This window comes from Erithacus rubecula, assembly GCF_903797595.1.
Source record: "Erithacus rubecula genome assembly, chromosome: 3".
Classification (NCBI taxonomy): Eukaryota; Metazoa; Chordata; class Aves; order Passeriformes; family Muscicapidae; genus Erithacus; species Erithacus rubecula.
In genome coordinates this window covers 109,779,970-109,794,334 of record NC_136689.1, presented here as the reverse complement: position 1 = coordinate 109,794,334, position 14,365 = coordinate 109,779,970, and the positions used below count along the sequence as shown (strand labels likewise).

General features: G+C 39.2%; 1 protein-coding gene across 1 annotated transcript; it reads right to left on the bottom strand.

The window, feature by feature from the left end:
• Positions 1 to 5,805: 5,805 nt before the first annotated feature.
• On the bottom strand, positions 5,806 to 13,931 carry MRPL15 (mitochondrial ribosomal protein L15). The gene is made up of 5 exons (XM_079299873.1): positions 13,769 to 13,931; positions 12,790 to 12,947; positions 10,299 to 10,464; positions 9,710 to 9,833; positions 5,806 to 8,471 (listed from the first exon to the last, which is right to left on the bottom strand). Exons 1-5 carry the CDS (start codon positions 13,865 to 13,867, stop codon positions 8,134 to 8,136), a joined length of 885 nt encoding a protein of 294 aa, XP_079155999.1. The 5' UTR covers positions 13,868 to 13,931; the 3' UTR covers positions 5,806 to 8,133.
• Between the last annotated feature and the right edge of the window lie 434 nt (positions 13,932 to 14,365).

Genomic DNA, 14,365 nt, shown 5'->3' with positions numbered 1-14,365 from the left:
GGGCTTTTTTAGGGCTTCAGTACAGGGATTTGTGTGAAATCCATTAGCATAGGCACTGAGACCCTCTGTAGTCTACTTTTGGAGTCAACATGGGAGATAACTCCTTTGGTTCAGGTTGGGGGAGCTGTTTTCCTAAATTGATATGTCTACTCCTTTTCATAAAGGTTAAAAGCAATTTTCATCAATATGTTATACTCTTGAAATGCATACATAACCAAAGAAAGCATTCTGTAGGAGTCTTTTAGCTAGATTTTACTCTTCCTCTTTAATATGCAGTTTGCTAAGGCCCAGAATGCAGAGCATTTCCAGCAGGGTCTGCAATCATGATGGAGCAGGTAGTGCTTTCCAGGTGGCAGCCTAATTGTAAGATGCTACTTCTGGTCAGCAGAAAACTACAGAAAGAAAATTCTGCAACTCAGAGAATACCCAACTACATTTGATTTTGGATTCCTTAACACAGAATGATCAAAAATAATACAAATACTGCAGTCAGCCATGATTGTATTAAGGAAAAGTCAAAAAGCACGATGTTCTGAACTTCAGCCACCTCAGATTGCTCAGCACAGCTGGCATGAACAGCTCCCAGGAGACTACAAGCAAAACCCTCTACATCAGGCATGAACAAGCCTGCAAGCTAGCTGAACTCCATCTTCAGAAGAGTAGAAACAATGAAAACAAAGGCCAAAAATGACGACGATATAAACTAACTATTCACTTCGAAGTTTAAACCTTCCAGACCTAGAAGAGAGTGAATAGCTACTGAACCAGAGCACAGCGAATCCCCACAGGAATAAATAGGTCTGGTCACTAGGTGTCAGCCTTGCCTCTACCAGGAGGACACCGGACCTTCTCCCTGCCCTCACCATGCAGATGCAACTCTCAGCGCTACAAATTAGTAGGGAGAGGATAATTAGGGGAGAGGAGCAGATGGAGAAGGATGTTTGTGCGGGGTGCTTCTGTACTGTCTACTATCTACTATTACTATTCTGTACTATCATATCTGTTACCCTCAGGTCTGGACGCTGGAAACAAAGGTTTCATGCTGAGGAGATGTGAGTGGGTGTCACCTGCAGAGACGGCAGAGAAATTATGCTCTCTAACAATGAAAATATCAGCAGGGCATTAGCAATGAATGAGTAAGTGTTTTGCAAGCCTCACAGTATTTACTGTTTATCCTAGAGCACCAGTTTCTGGAATACTGCCATCACATGAAAATGCTGGCTCCCGCTTCTTAAATTTGCTTCTAGTCTTGCTGGATACAGGAACAATACTTGGAAACAAGATTCCTGCAGAGCTGAAAACTCTAAGGACAACAAAGAAAACCTAAAATGTATATTTTTTAAATAATTTCTTGACTACTTACAGCTCATAACAGTATAGTCAGCAAAAACAAAGAGTAATTAAACATGCAGCAGAGTTTCACCAGTCTTGAAGAACGCTTATATGTTTCTGACTTTGGAAACTCTTCAGGTGGATTTTCATGTTTTGATTCTTATGTTCCAAGGTCTCCAAAATTATTTTTATTTTGGTCCCAGCCTGCTATAGTATCATGGGTGTGTGCCAGTGCCCATGGTGATCTGCTGCCACTGCAGTTTCCCCATATGCCAGAAGCAAAGCCATCCAGCTCAGTCAAGAACAACTGGAATTGGAACAACATGCAGTTTTCACAAGATGCAGCAAAAATTACTTGAGAGGATTTTACCTCCCATTTTCTTCTTAGGTTCTCTTAATGGACAGATATGTTTTCCCACATCAAACACAAAGTGAGAGCACCCCAGTGCTTCAATCCTCTCAGAGACATACAAATGAATGCAGAAAAACTGACACAGGTAGAATTTTACTACACAATCACACATCCTCACTATGGTAAATCATTTCATGATCATCCCACAGCAAGCATCTGTCTTTAATGATTAACTTGGAAAGCCTGGAGCCTTCCAAAAACAACAGAATCCAACAACAAACATTTTACCTAGAAGTCAGGGCAGCAGCAACATCACACCACCCTAGTCCAACATAAAACCAGTAGAATAATATTTTGTCTGGAACAGTTTCAAGCCTAGTACATGGCCCATACTCAGACTGCCTGCTGCAATAACTGCAATGGCCCTGCCAAGAAAAAAAAAAAAATTTAAAAAAGGAAAAACAAAAAAGAAAAACAGGAGATAAACTAATGCCTGTGCACAAAAAATCAAGCACATCAGCACCACATCTGCGTTTTATATGAACATCACAAACCATCACCGTAGCTGTAGGAGATACCCTATGAAACATAATGGATGCATCTTCTCAGATAGCAGTGAGGCATCTGTAAAGCATCTCAGCCACTTTCTCTAGCCATTACAAGCAGCACCTGTGAAGCAGACATCTCAAGAGAGGCACTATCCTGCTCTCCCATTTTTCCTTTTGCAAATGGAGGTGAGTTTAATTTCTGTGCTTCACTCATAAACATATACATTAGAACTAGCACGAACAGCAGCATGTATCATGCAATGGCCAAAGGAGGCAGGCAGGCAAATTTTGAGTGGAAATATCAGTGCAGGGCTGGGAACTGGAAGTCATCCACCTTGAAAGTCAGAGGCTGCCAGGTGGAGATGTCACCAATTTCTGTATCCTGAAGAAACTGCTGTCTCCAATAGTTTTAAAATATTGTCTTTGCCAGCATCTCACCTCTTGTAGCACCAATATATCCTCTAGATTGCTTTTTTCACTAAATAATTTTAAAATCATGCTTATTTTCAAATACAAATACAATCACATCAGGTTTTACAAGTTCCCAATGGCAAGCTAAGCATTACACTCTGGCAATATGTGGATCCTCTGGAGAAATTCTGACCATTAACTTCAAGTATCTTGAGTCACTGAAAACAAAGAGTGGCATTCAGCTCCAGATGCTGACGTTTTGGGGGCATACAAGAGTGCTATGTTAGAACTCCTGTAACAGTCAGTGGAGTCTAATGTCACTGAATTGCTTGCATGTCTGCTCCAAGCTCAACATGGCTTTTCTCTAGGCCCTAGATTGTATCAATCCCATTACTACAAAAGCAGCGAGTCTCCTATGAGAGGAGCTTGAAGTGCTACTTGCATGTGAGCAATGTAAATTTAGACAAACAAAATCAACACAATACCTCACTATAATAATTTTATAAGGAGCATGGATGCCAATTTTTGAATCATTGAACCACAGGTACATTCAACCAAAAAATGCATCTCCCTTGTAAGATATCAAGTGAATTTATTTTCTTAATTTAAGGTACTCCACACAAAACACATCAGCATCACAAAAAACCCTAGAGAACTAGTTTACTATGAATTTACACATCTACTTATTTTTCATAGGCCACTCTATGTCTACAAACTTCTAGCTATCACTACCTGCCCAAGGAACAAAAAAAGTCAGATTTTCAGGCTAGATATGGACTAATCTGCCCATATTTGTAGACTAAAGCCCAGATAGGATAATGCTACCATGAGACAGATTGATTCTAACAGAGGATGAATAAAAGTACAAGGAGAGATCTGGACATTGGGCCATTGAATGCAAAATTGTCATCCTTTCATACTGGTATCTATTATGTGCAATTCTGATTTAAGTGCACAGCCAGTCTTCTAGGAGTGTTCATTGACTGATAAACACCAAATCCATTGCACAAAGGGCCCTCCAAGTTGCTTGGCATGCGGCTTGGAATCTACAAGGTTAACAAGTAAACAACGTTGCTGTTGACATTTTTAACAACAAAAGCAACACCAGTCCAGGAAACTCAAGCCAACCCCCCCCAACCCCCCCATATAAACAGATGCAGGAATGATCAACACTTTTCCTGCTCCAGAGGCACATAAAACAACCAGATTTTCAAACCCAGAGTAGGCCAGACAGGATGACACTGTGAGAATGATTGAGCCCTGTAGTTCCCACCACTACAACGGGAAAGGTGAGAAGAGACCTTGGGAAGATGCAGATGCTTCAGAAGGAATATTAAGCACAGGAGACAGAATACATCTGAGGATAGTTTGCTTTGCTGAGAAACCTACTTCTTTAGACAATGCCATATATTTCTGCTACAAAAAACCAAGATGAGCCACCTGGGTGGGAGATAAAGGAGTTTTAAAAAGCTCACAGTTTTCCTCTAATGGGCAAAAATCCTGTCACACTTGGACCTCTCCTTTCATAGACTAAACCATAACCTTAAACCAAAGTGCAGACTGTGAGTTATGCAAAACTATTCTTGTCTAATCACATTTTAAGAAAATTTTAAAACATAAAGCTGCATATAGAATATTAAACTGTACATTTTAGATATACAATGTTCCTTATTTTAGATATACATATACATAACAGTTAAATATTTAAAATATGGGATTTGTGCAACAATTTAAAATTGCTTGCAGAACTTGTGAGTGTTAAACAGTTCAAAATTAGTTTTGCATTAGCATTTAAGGTTTTAATATAGAATAGAAAACAGAAATAATGGTGGAAAATTATAAAATAGCAATGAGAAGCTATCTTTGCAATTGATCACTTTTATATGACTTCCTGGAGGACTAACATCAATTATGCTTTTATGTCAAAACAATGCTGGCACACTGCCAGTGAAGATTCAGATTAGGGCCACTGATTTAATTTATTCCTTTGGAAATCAGTACAGTCAACTTTTGACTGTTAAACACAAATTCTATATGAATTATAGTGAAGCCATATTATCACTGTTGTACATGAGAGAAAACATATATTTTAATCTACTTCATTTTGAGTCTGCATTCAGTTACCTGTAAGTATAGCATTGACTAGCTGCAGTCAGTAGAATCTGCTCCTAAGAAACAGGTGATTATCACAGCATGAAACCAAGTATGCACTTGTTCACAGACTGTTGTTTACATTGCAGTCTCACATCTGTAATCAGTTTTATCAAGCAATCATTCAGAAGTATGATGTTGCTGATAAAAATGGACATGGCTTCAGGATTTTGTGACACAAATAAGAGCTCCTTTTCCTCAGCTACCCTACAATACCTTTCCACCTACAGTAGATTGGGTACTTCTTGCTGTGTCACACATTGTACATGAAAATCCCCTGTAAAAACAGGATATCCAAGACAATCCTTTATCTTATAACACGAAAACGTGGTCCATGTACCTAAGTAATGAGAATGGCTTAGATGCCAGCATTGGCTTAGTCCTGCACCAGTAAGCCTGACACATAAACAACAGTCCTTTGGGACACTGTTTATTATGGATTTATTAGAAAACTTGTCAATAACTTACTTGTGCTTTTGATAATTCTGTATTTGGTTGCTAGGAGACTTGTGTTTCTGATGAGATAAAATGAACAGGAAATCCTCTATAGCCTTGTGACTTTTTGCACTAGTAAATAAAAATTCAAACAAATGATACAAAGCACTGGCTACTGTTAAGAGAAGCGAGAAAAAAAAAAGACAAGCATTGCATATTTTAAATAAAGGAACATATAGCCCTTTTTTGCCCTCTCCAATTATAAGATGATAAAAGATCACCTATATAAAATAGAATGACCGGATTTTGTGGAACGTGGCTGTTTTGGCTCCAAGGTATTTGTAGCGTTCTAGTATCAGAGCCAGGATACAGCTGCCTTGTGACTAAGACATCGTTCACTGAATAAGTGCTATCCAACGCCTCAACGTCACCAGACATCTGTTTCCTGTTTTCATTCTTTCTTTCACTGTTATCATTTTATCCAAGTTACCCTTTCACCTGAAAACCATTTAGAAACCTACAGAAACCAGCGTGTGCATGCGTGTGTGTATCAAAGAAGTTGATTCAGAAAAAAAGTTGCTGAGAGCAATTTGTTCATTTTAATACAAAGAGCAGAAATGGAAACAAACTTGCCTTCCCCCGTCTTCTCCTCCCCAAAATACACAATGATACATAAACACTTTTGTCTTCTGGTCTTCACTAATATGACTAACTTCCTTCTTCACTTCCAGTTAAGTAGCTTTCCTGTTGAGTACCACCACCTCCACAAAATACAATTGTGAATTGATTCATAAAAACAGAAACATTATGGCACAAATAAGGGAAGGCAATAAATACTCTTCCCCCTCTCCAACTCCTTCCCAAATGGAGGCAGTAGTAATATTGTTATTGTAAAGTTATTGTAATAACAAAAACCTGAAAAAAAAGGAAAAGAAAAAAGTATTGCTTGTCATTTAAGGTTCCAAACCAACAATCATCAGGATGCAGAACAGGATACATCTAAAGTGAGAAAGTTATTTACTTCACATTCAAGTTAACACCAACTGTACTTTTTTTGGCACACAGTATTATTCTCAATGTGCCAAAAAAGTGTTGGGCACCTTTCAAAATATGAATGTTAATGCTACTAAAACAAAATTCCTGCTATTCATAGTCCAATTTTATATTGCTGTTATTCTGCTGTTTCACCTATACTTAAACCCTGAATCTGGGAATGACCATTACTGATAGCATTTAGCACACATTAACAAGGAACAATAGAAGTTGAAGAGTAAGTTGTCAAATTTTAATGATTTTGTGTTCTTAATCTCTTGATTACAGATTACTTAATCAGAATGAGAAACTTCTTTTATTTTGTTCTGCAATTACATATGGTCATATTAATTGATAACGCAGGTTGTTGAGTGAAGGAAAAATCTGGGCTGGCTGACAAACACCAAAAAAACCTCATCCACTTCATTTTATTGCCTGAAAGAAAAAGAAGATTCTTCTTAAATCCTCCCCCATTGAGGTATACCAGCAAAATACAGATGTCATGCAGGAGAAAGAGGAGATTCCAGCACACAGAGGGCTTTCCCTATGAGATGGTTTGGGATGGTTTGGCAGCTACAGGAAACTAAATGCTAAGTAGCATTTCCAAAGGCACATTAAAATTGGAAAGCAAGATGACTTCTCATCTTCTGGTCTCCTGGACTGTTTCCTGCATTCTTATAATCAAATTATGACTGTTTTAAAGCCAAATTCAACTTCCATTAAACCACATAATAATGAAGTAGCTCAAGACTCCAAGAAGTCAGAGCACATTACCTCTCCCATCCTTCTTTACTGTCTGGTTCACTGTCTCAAATGCCCAATCCTAAGCTTCCACACAAAACCTACAATACTCTTGCATAGTAATAATGCAGTATTCTGGCAAGAATGATAAAACAGGCCTTTGTTGAAAAATATTTTTCAAGACTTAAGTTGGTGTAATCAAAATACTGTTTCCCATAAACACAATTTGTTCATAACTTTTTGCAACATCTAAATTCATTTGTCCACTGTAACACACGCAATCTGTGATCAAGCTGAAAATTGATTTTTAATTGTGTACTTTGTTCATCACCTCCCCATCCTTCATAATCACATCCCCATCCTGGATTCTGGATTCTTTTATGCATTTTTATTAATAAGATTACATTTGTCTCAAGACAAGTGTTAAATTCCTTTTGAATAATAAGAGCCACTGAATTAATCCAGTTATCTTCCCCACAGCCCCAAATTTAGATAGAAAGTTATTTTAAACTGCACACTGTCTTCCTCAATTACAGATGAAGAAAATCAAGATCTCTCAAGCTCTAGTGCTATTGATAGCAATGCAAAATCCAAAACATAGCTATGGAACTGAAGAGGTTAATGCAATTTTTAGTACATTTTAATTTTTTTTATTTTTCTCCAACAAAAAATATCTCTTACAGCTATTCAAAACACATTTTCTAGAACTTATCCTTATGCAATATGACTGTAAAATTAATTTTAATTTTGCACAGTCATGTTTCTGATTTTAAATTGAGGGGGGGAAATATAAACTAATAATTAGGTCAAATGACTCTTTGGAATTATGCTCTGAAACAAATACAACACCAAAACCTTTTGTTTGAAAAAATAACTGGCAAACCACTGGAAGAGAAAGTGCCCAGACCCACATTTTATGTCAGACTCCACATTGTTTTCAAATGTTAAGACTTCTGATACACTCTATTATGACAATAAAAAAGTTGAGAGCTACACCAGAAGACTACATGAAGAAAAAATGTTTTTGCTAGTATAACAGGAGTCTTAAAAACAAACAAACACACACTACTTCTATCCATTATTTCATACCAGATGTTTCCTGTACACCTGCAATTGTGTCCAGTCCTGAATTCATGAGCTGTAGTATTTCAACAGACTCTCATCAGTTGGTTTTAGAATTTTCTTGTCTGCCAGGTTTACGATCCATCCTGGAGCAAGACCAAAAAATATCTGTCTAGGATCCTTGCGTGCACTTAACATCTTAAAGAGTTCATCCTTAGTTATGTCTGGTAAGACATAGCCATATTTCTTGGCAAGTTCCAGCCTGGCTTCTGCAACCTTAGATGGATCTGCCAGGTAGCCCCGATTCCTGGGATCTGTGTAGTAACGGACGAGATCTTCAGGTGGGAGCATTCGCTTTGGGATAGGTTTGCCACGGAGGAAAAACACTACTGGCTTGCATAAGATTTCTGTGGGCAAACATGAGAGAAGATTAGTGACTGCACCTCATAACAAAGACTTGAAGATAGTAAAAGAAACCTTCTTATTTTGTACTAAATTAATTATTGCATTCATATAAAACAGTACAAAGCAAAAAATTGAGTCTCAAGAAGAATATTCTTGTTCAGAATGAGAGAGTGGTTTGCAAATTTCACTTAACCACACAACTCTGTTTTAACCGATATAGTGCTAATCTGGAGGAGTTGCTACCTCTAATACATTTAGAATCCCTACTTAGGAAAGATAACCATAACTAAGATTATTTAAATGACTGTTTCCAGGCTTGAAGCAATGTATTTGCACAGCTATTTACAGTGTACCAACTAATGTCAAATTTAGTGCCTCTGTAAGTATTTTACATAAAGTATCAATGGCATATGCACCTATTTAGTCCTTTGTAGGACTATATTTCTCCCTCAAATTTGACTGATTTTGACAAATTATATTCCAGAACCTTTAAACCTTATCATTTTCATTATTTTGTGGAATGAAAAAAAGAAATCCCAGAAGTTGTATCACTCCAGGGTAACATATTTTGCACACTAAAAATGTCTATTCCTCTTCTTCTCATTCACACATGAAAGCTGCATTATTGTCAATAAAAACTGCATGAATGAATGTTAGGCAGGATGCAGCCTCAAGTAAAGCAAAGCCTCATTCTTCAGTGAAAGTGTTCTGAAAACAATAGCCATTTTAACTGGAATGATTCTGAGCTTCTGTAACTTACTTCCTCACTTTAAGTGGAAAAGCATTTTAAATTAAAAATATAAACATCCACAATGTTATTTAAATCTATTTTTTTCCTGAGTTTTCTTAGTGCTATAAAACATGGGAAACAGAAGAAAAAAAAAATCAGTGAAACAATATTTTTAGTTCCTCTATTTACAAAGCTATTCAGATTTCCTTAACTGGTTGATTGGTGTATGACAACTAACACTGGAAGGACTAAACAGGTGAATGGCTAGGAAAGGCAAAATTGATGATACATTATCATTCATCATTGGGGGCTGCAACTAGGTGATCTTTAAGGTCCCTCCCAACCCAAAGTATTCTAATATTCCATAATGTAACTGTTTTTGAAGCTCATAGAAGCTGGTGACATTCTACTAAGAACTATGTTTGAAACTTTGATTTGGATCATTTAAACTTTGCACGCTCAAAAAAAAAAAAGAAAAAAAAAAAAGCAGAAATTAGAAGAAGTTCTTACCCAAGCTCCTTGGGTCATAGAATGATGTTGTTACTACACCTCCATTTTTTTCTATGGCTGCAATTGCCAATTCAGATGCCCTCTGCACTTCAATATTTACTTTTGCTGCAAAAATATCAGCACCCTGTAAATTTCAACACATATTACAGTAACATTAAAATGAGTATTATAAGACATACATTTATTCGTCTCTGAAAACTTATAAGGAACATTAAATCCCACAAAATATTATGAATTTTCTGTTCCTTGCACGAAGACAGGTAACCAAATTGCTCTCAGTCACACGGATTAGATTAAAAAAACCTCTCAATTTCCAAAATATTCATATTTTTTTCAGTACATTTTAGTTTTCTATTGTTAAATACTTCTTCAGCCTTTTGTTATGTACTCCTTAACTCTCATTTCTGCAGTCCCTCGGGTATGAAGACATCCTCCCGAATTTTCTTTTTTTGCTGACACACAGTGCCCTCTAGTGGATTTATGATCCACAAAAATCCCACAGCAACCTAATCTGGAGAATCCAGGATGCTTACAAACCATGGGAATGACAGCCTGAAAGCCTGAAGTACCAAGTGTGCTGTCTGCATACCTCCTCCACCAGCTGGACACCGTAATCCCTCTTGAGAGGCTGCACTGTCACACCTCTGGCATTAGTGAGCTGAGTCAAGTCAATCGGCTGCGTGGGGTCAACTCTGCCCAAATCAATCAGGTACTGCAGCCTCTGAAGACTCAGAGGTTGGTACTGATGTCTGAGGCTGGGGAGAGAAAGAAAAAAACAAAAACAAACAACCCAAAAAACAATGAGAAATTTACAAAACTGAAGTTTTGATAGTAACTGGTAAACTGAGATATTCTAGTTTTTATCTGTTTCTAAAACAAAAATAATACTAAGATATTACAGTGTCAACATTTCTTGGAAAACCAACAAGACTGTAAATTACCACAGTTCCAAGTGAATCCACCTTGGGTGCTTTATTGACAGACAGTCAAACACCTAAACATCTCCCACACAAACTTAGTCAAAGACTATCAGCAAAATTCTGTACATGTACAGCTTACATACAACAATGTTTTCTGATCCATTACTACTCAACATCTCAGAAGGTACTGAAAGGAATCTCCCTCAAAACATCAAGGAACAGAAATATTGAAAAAATATGCATTATCCCATATTCCCCAAAGGGAGCTGGAATCTTGTCAACAGCCACTGGCTTTCATTTTTCCTCAAGTTCTAACTTTATAAAGCAATCTCTAGCAGTTTTCCAATGCCAGAGTCAATTCCTGTCTATGCACACCACTTATGCTGAAAGCCAAAACTCTCCTACAATCTGTTTGACAACTGCCATTGGAAGTCTGAGTGGCAGCTCAAAAACTGGGAAGCAGCTGATCTCTGTTACTGGCAAGCCAGGTACAAAAGACAAGTAACAAGAATTTGTGCTGTCAGACAGCCCTTTATAGACAAAAAGTCCAAGAAGTGGAGGCAGAAGGAATGAGGTGAAGATAAACAGGCAGAGACATTGTTCAGTGTGCTCTCCCCTGCCCCAACAGCATCACTTGAGTGCACTTAGAGTGGTCACCACAGGAACATTGACATTGAAATTTGGCAAACAACATTGAAAATACAGAATACTTTTTTTTTGTTTTCACATGATGCCAGATGTTGTTAAAAATAGCAAGATCCTAATAATCTCTTCTCGCAGCAAGAGGCTGGATTTTTGCTGATGGTTATTCATGAACTTGTGACCACTACTAACATAAGAAGCTGAGTGTCTGCATTCTGCAGCATCACCTTTGCAGGACTGTGGATTTACACTCTGCCTTCAACTACTGAAAGTGCTTCTTGTTTACTCTTACAATAATTTAGCAAACAGGAGGAAATAACAGTACCTGGAAATACAATTTGAGTCACATTTCAAAATTTAAGATTCAGAGGAAACACTTTAACAACTGGGATAAGTCTGTAAGTTCTACAGTATGCATTGAGAATGGAAATATAAAAGTGCTCAGCTCTTTGATAAAGCAGTATCAGGAAATGAAATATGACATCAAGTCTAACAATTCACAAATACACATTAGTCTTTTTCATCCTTGAACTGTCTGCTCAGTGTAGCAGGCTTTTGTTACTACTGCCTGTAGCAGCCTTGCATGAACACAGAAGTTTGCAAGACCAAAAAGCAACAAAATGGTTGCTGACCTAGGTAACACAAATGCTACCTGATTAAACAAACAACAACAAAATTTAAAAAATTAATCAAATTTTTTTAATTATCAACCTAAGTGAAGGAAATTTGGAAAATGCTGACATTGCTGACATATATCTCTCCAGGTAAGAACAGTGACTGGAGAAAACACATATTAGAAGAATAACCTTAAACATTAAAAAGGTGGAATGAGGACACGACACTAACAAGGACAATATGAAAAAAGGACAGAAGTATTAAATAAGGCAAAATGCCCAAGGAGAACAATGGTACAAGGTGATTTAATGCCTCATTCAGCAGACTTGGTATTAAAGATCTTGTTAGGATCCTAGATGGAACAGGCAGGGCACAGATGGAGGGCAATGTCAGAAGGCTCAAAAGGCAGAACCATGAAGACAAGCAGAATTGTTTGGCTGGCAGCAGATCAGAGCTTCTGGTGAATAAAGTGAGGAGAAACAACAAAACAGGGCTTTGGAATACACTTCCATGCCTGACATTCTCACTCCAGCCACTGGGACTGTTCCCAGTCAGTTACTGGGTTATGAGGCAAAAAAAAAAAAATACAAGCAGGAATAAAGGAATAGTTTCAGAGGAAAAATTCATTCAGCTGGAAGAAGAAGGGTCATCTGCTACACATGAAGGATTATGAGGAGAAGAAAGTCAATAAACAGATGTGTAACACAGGAAATAATTAATTAAAATAATAATCTCACAAGAAATGGGAGATTCTTCTGGTAAAGCAGCTAACCACCTGAGAGGAATTTGGGAAGCTGAACTTCTTCAGTCAGGCCTGTTTTGGCATGTTAGATTCCTGATTCAGGAAAAAGATCAAGAATAGCAGACAATGATTAATTTCCAAATAAACACTTAGAAACTTACCTATGTCCCTCATTAAATCCATATTTTGGTATGGCCAAGTAAAATGGAGTTTGGCCACCCTCAAAGCCTAATCTGGGGCGATTCCCTCTTTGTCTTTCTCCTTTGTGACCTCGGCCACACTTCCGACCTCCGTATCTTCCACGGCCACGTCTTTTTTCCTTCAAAACAATCAATGACACATTTAGACAACTATTGCAGAGACCAGTACCTATAAAATATTACATTTCAGAGATATAAACAATGGAGCAAAATGCTGATTCTTGAGGAAAAATTAAGTAGTGGAAAAATAGAAAAGTAGTTAATGTGAATTTTGCAGAGCACAGCTTCAGGCTGGCACCACAGTGTGAGGACAGGTCAGCTTCCTTTGGCACAAAATCTTAATATTCTGTACTATTTAGTAGGTTTAGGGAGTCTTCAGCATTTTTAGGAGTGCTGCTTGCTATTCCCTTCTCTGTTCTTGTGCTTTCAGCCTTTGAACCTCATCTCCCTGTTCACTAATATTCTCCCCAAACCACAAGGGCTTCTCCCTGGTTTCTTCTCGTAATTTCTGTAGCACTCTATAAGGAGACAAATCACAGGCGTGTTTTCGAGAAACAGTAACGCGAATGTCAGCTGGTATCACATTCCTTTTCGTTGTACGACTTCTAATCTTCCATTCCCAAACATATTATTCCATCCCATAAACATCTGGTGTTAAAAACCTTTTACGATTCCCCCCCAGGCCCAGCAAAGGCCCGGAGGTTCAGACATCACCCCTCATTATCCAGCTCTCTGTGGGGATGCCACACACACCGGCCACAAGGCACGCAAAGGGCCGGCACACACAGCAGTGCCACCACTCCTCTGCCCTTCCACGCCTGCTCTGGCCAGGCCGCTCTCCAGGCCGTGCCAGGATCACGTCCTTCTAACAACCCCGGGGCAAACCACGCCGGGACCACGCTGCCGGGCACAGTGCTGCCGCCAGGCTGCAGGCACTCACCCGCTTTTTGGAGCCGGGGTTGGGCCTTAAGTTGGCCAGGCTGACCCTGGGCAGCGAGCGCAGTAGCTCCAGCCCCCGGTTCACGCCGTTCCAGCTCATGGCCGCTCCTGCCAAGGGCGCCCGCGGGGATCGCGCCCGGCCCGGCGCTTTACGGCAGCGCCGCAAACCGCAGCGGCCGCGCCTTCGCAGCAGTGTCGCGCAGCCGCCGGGCGGCCGCGTGCTGTGGCGGGGCCGGGGCTCGCAGTTCAATGGCTGCGGAAGGGGCGCTCGTTACGCTTCGTTTTCCAGCACTTGCTGTGCTATTACTGAGACCTCAGCCAAGTGTTTCCAAGCCGAGTCCTTAAACCATCTAAGGCCGAGTGGCCGGAGGTGCACACACCTTGCCCAGCTGCGCCCCGTGCAGGCACTGGGAGCATCCACTGGGGCTGGAGACCCCCGTGCCTTAACCCCAGACACCAACCGAGCCTCACACGGGCTCACCCGGGGCATCGGGGAGAGAACCGGAAGGGTAAAAGGCAGAAAACTCGTGCGTTGAGATAAAGACGCATCACTAGGGAAAGCAAAAGCTGTGTATAAAAGCAAAACAAGGAATTAATT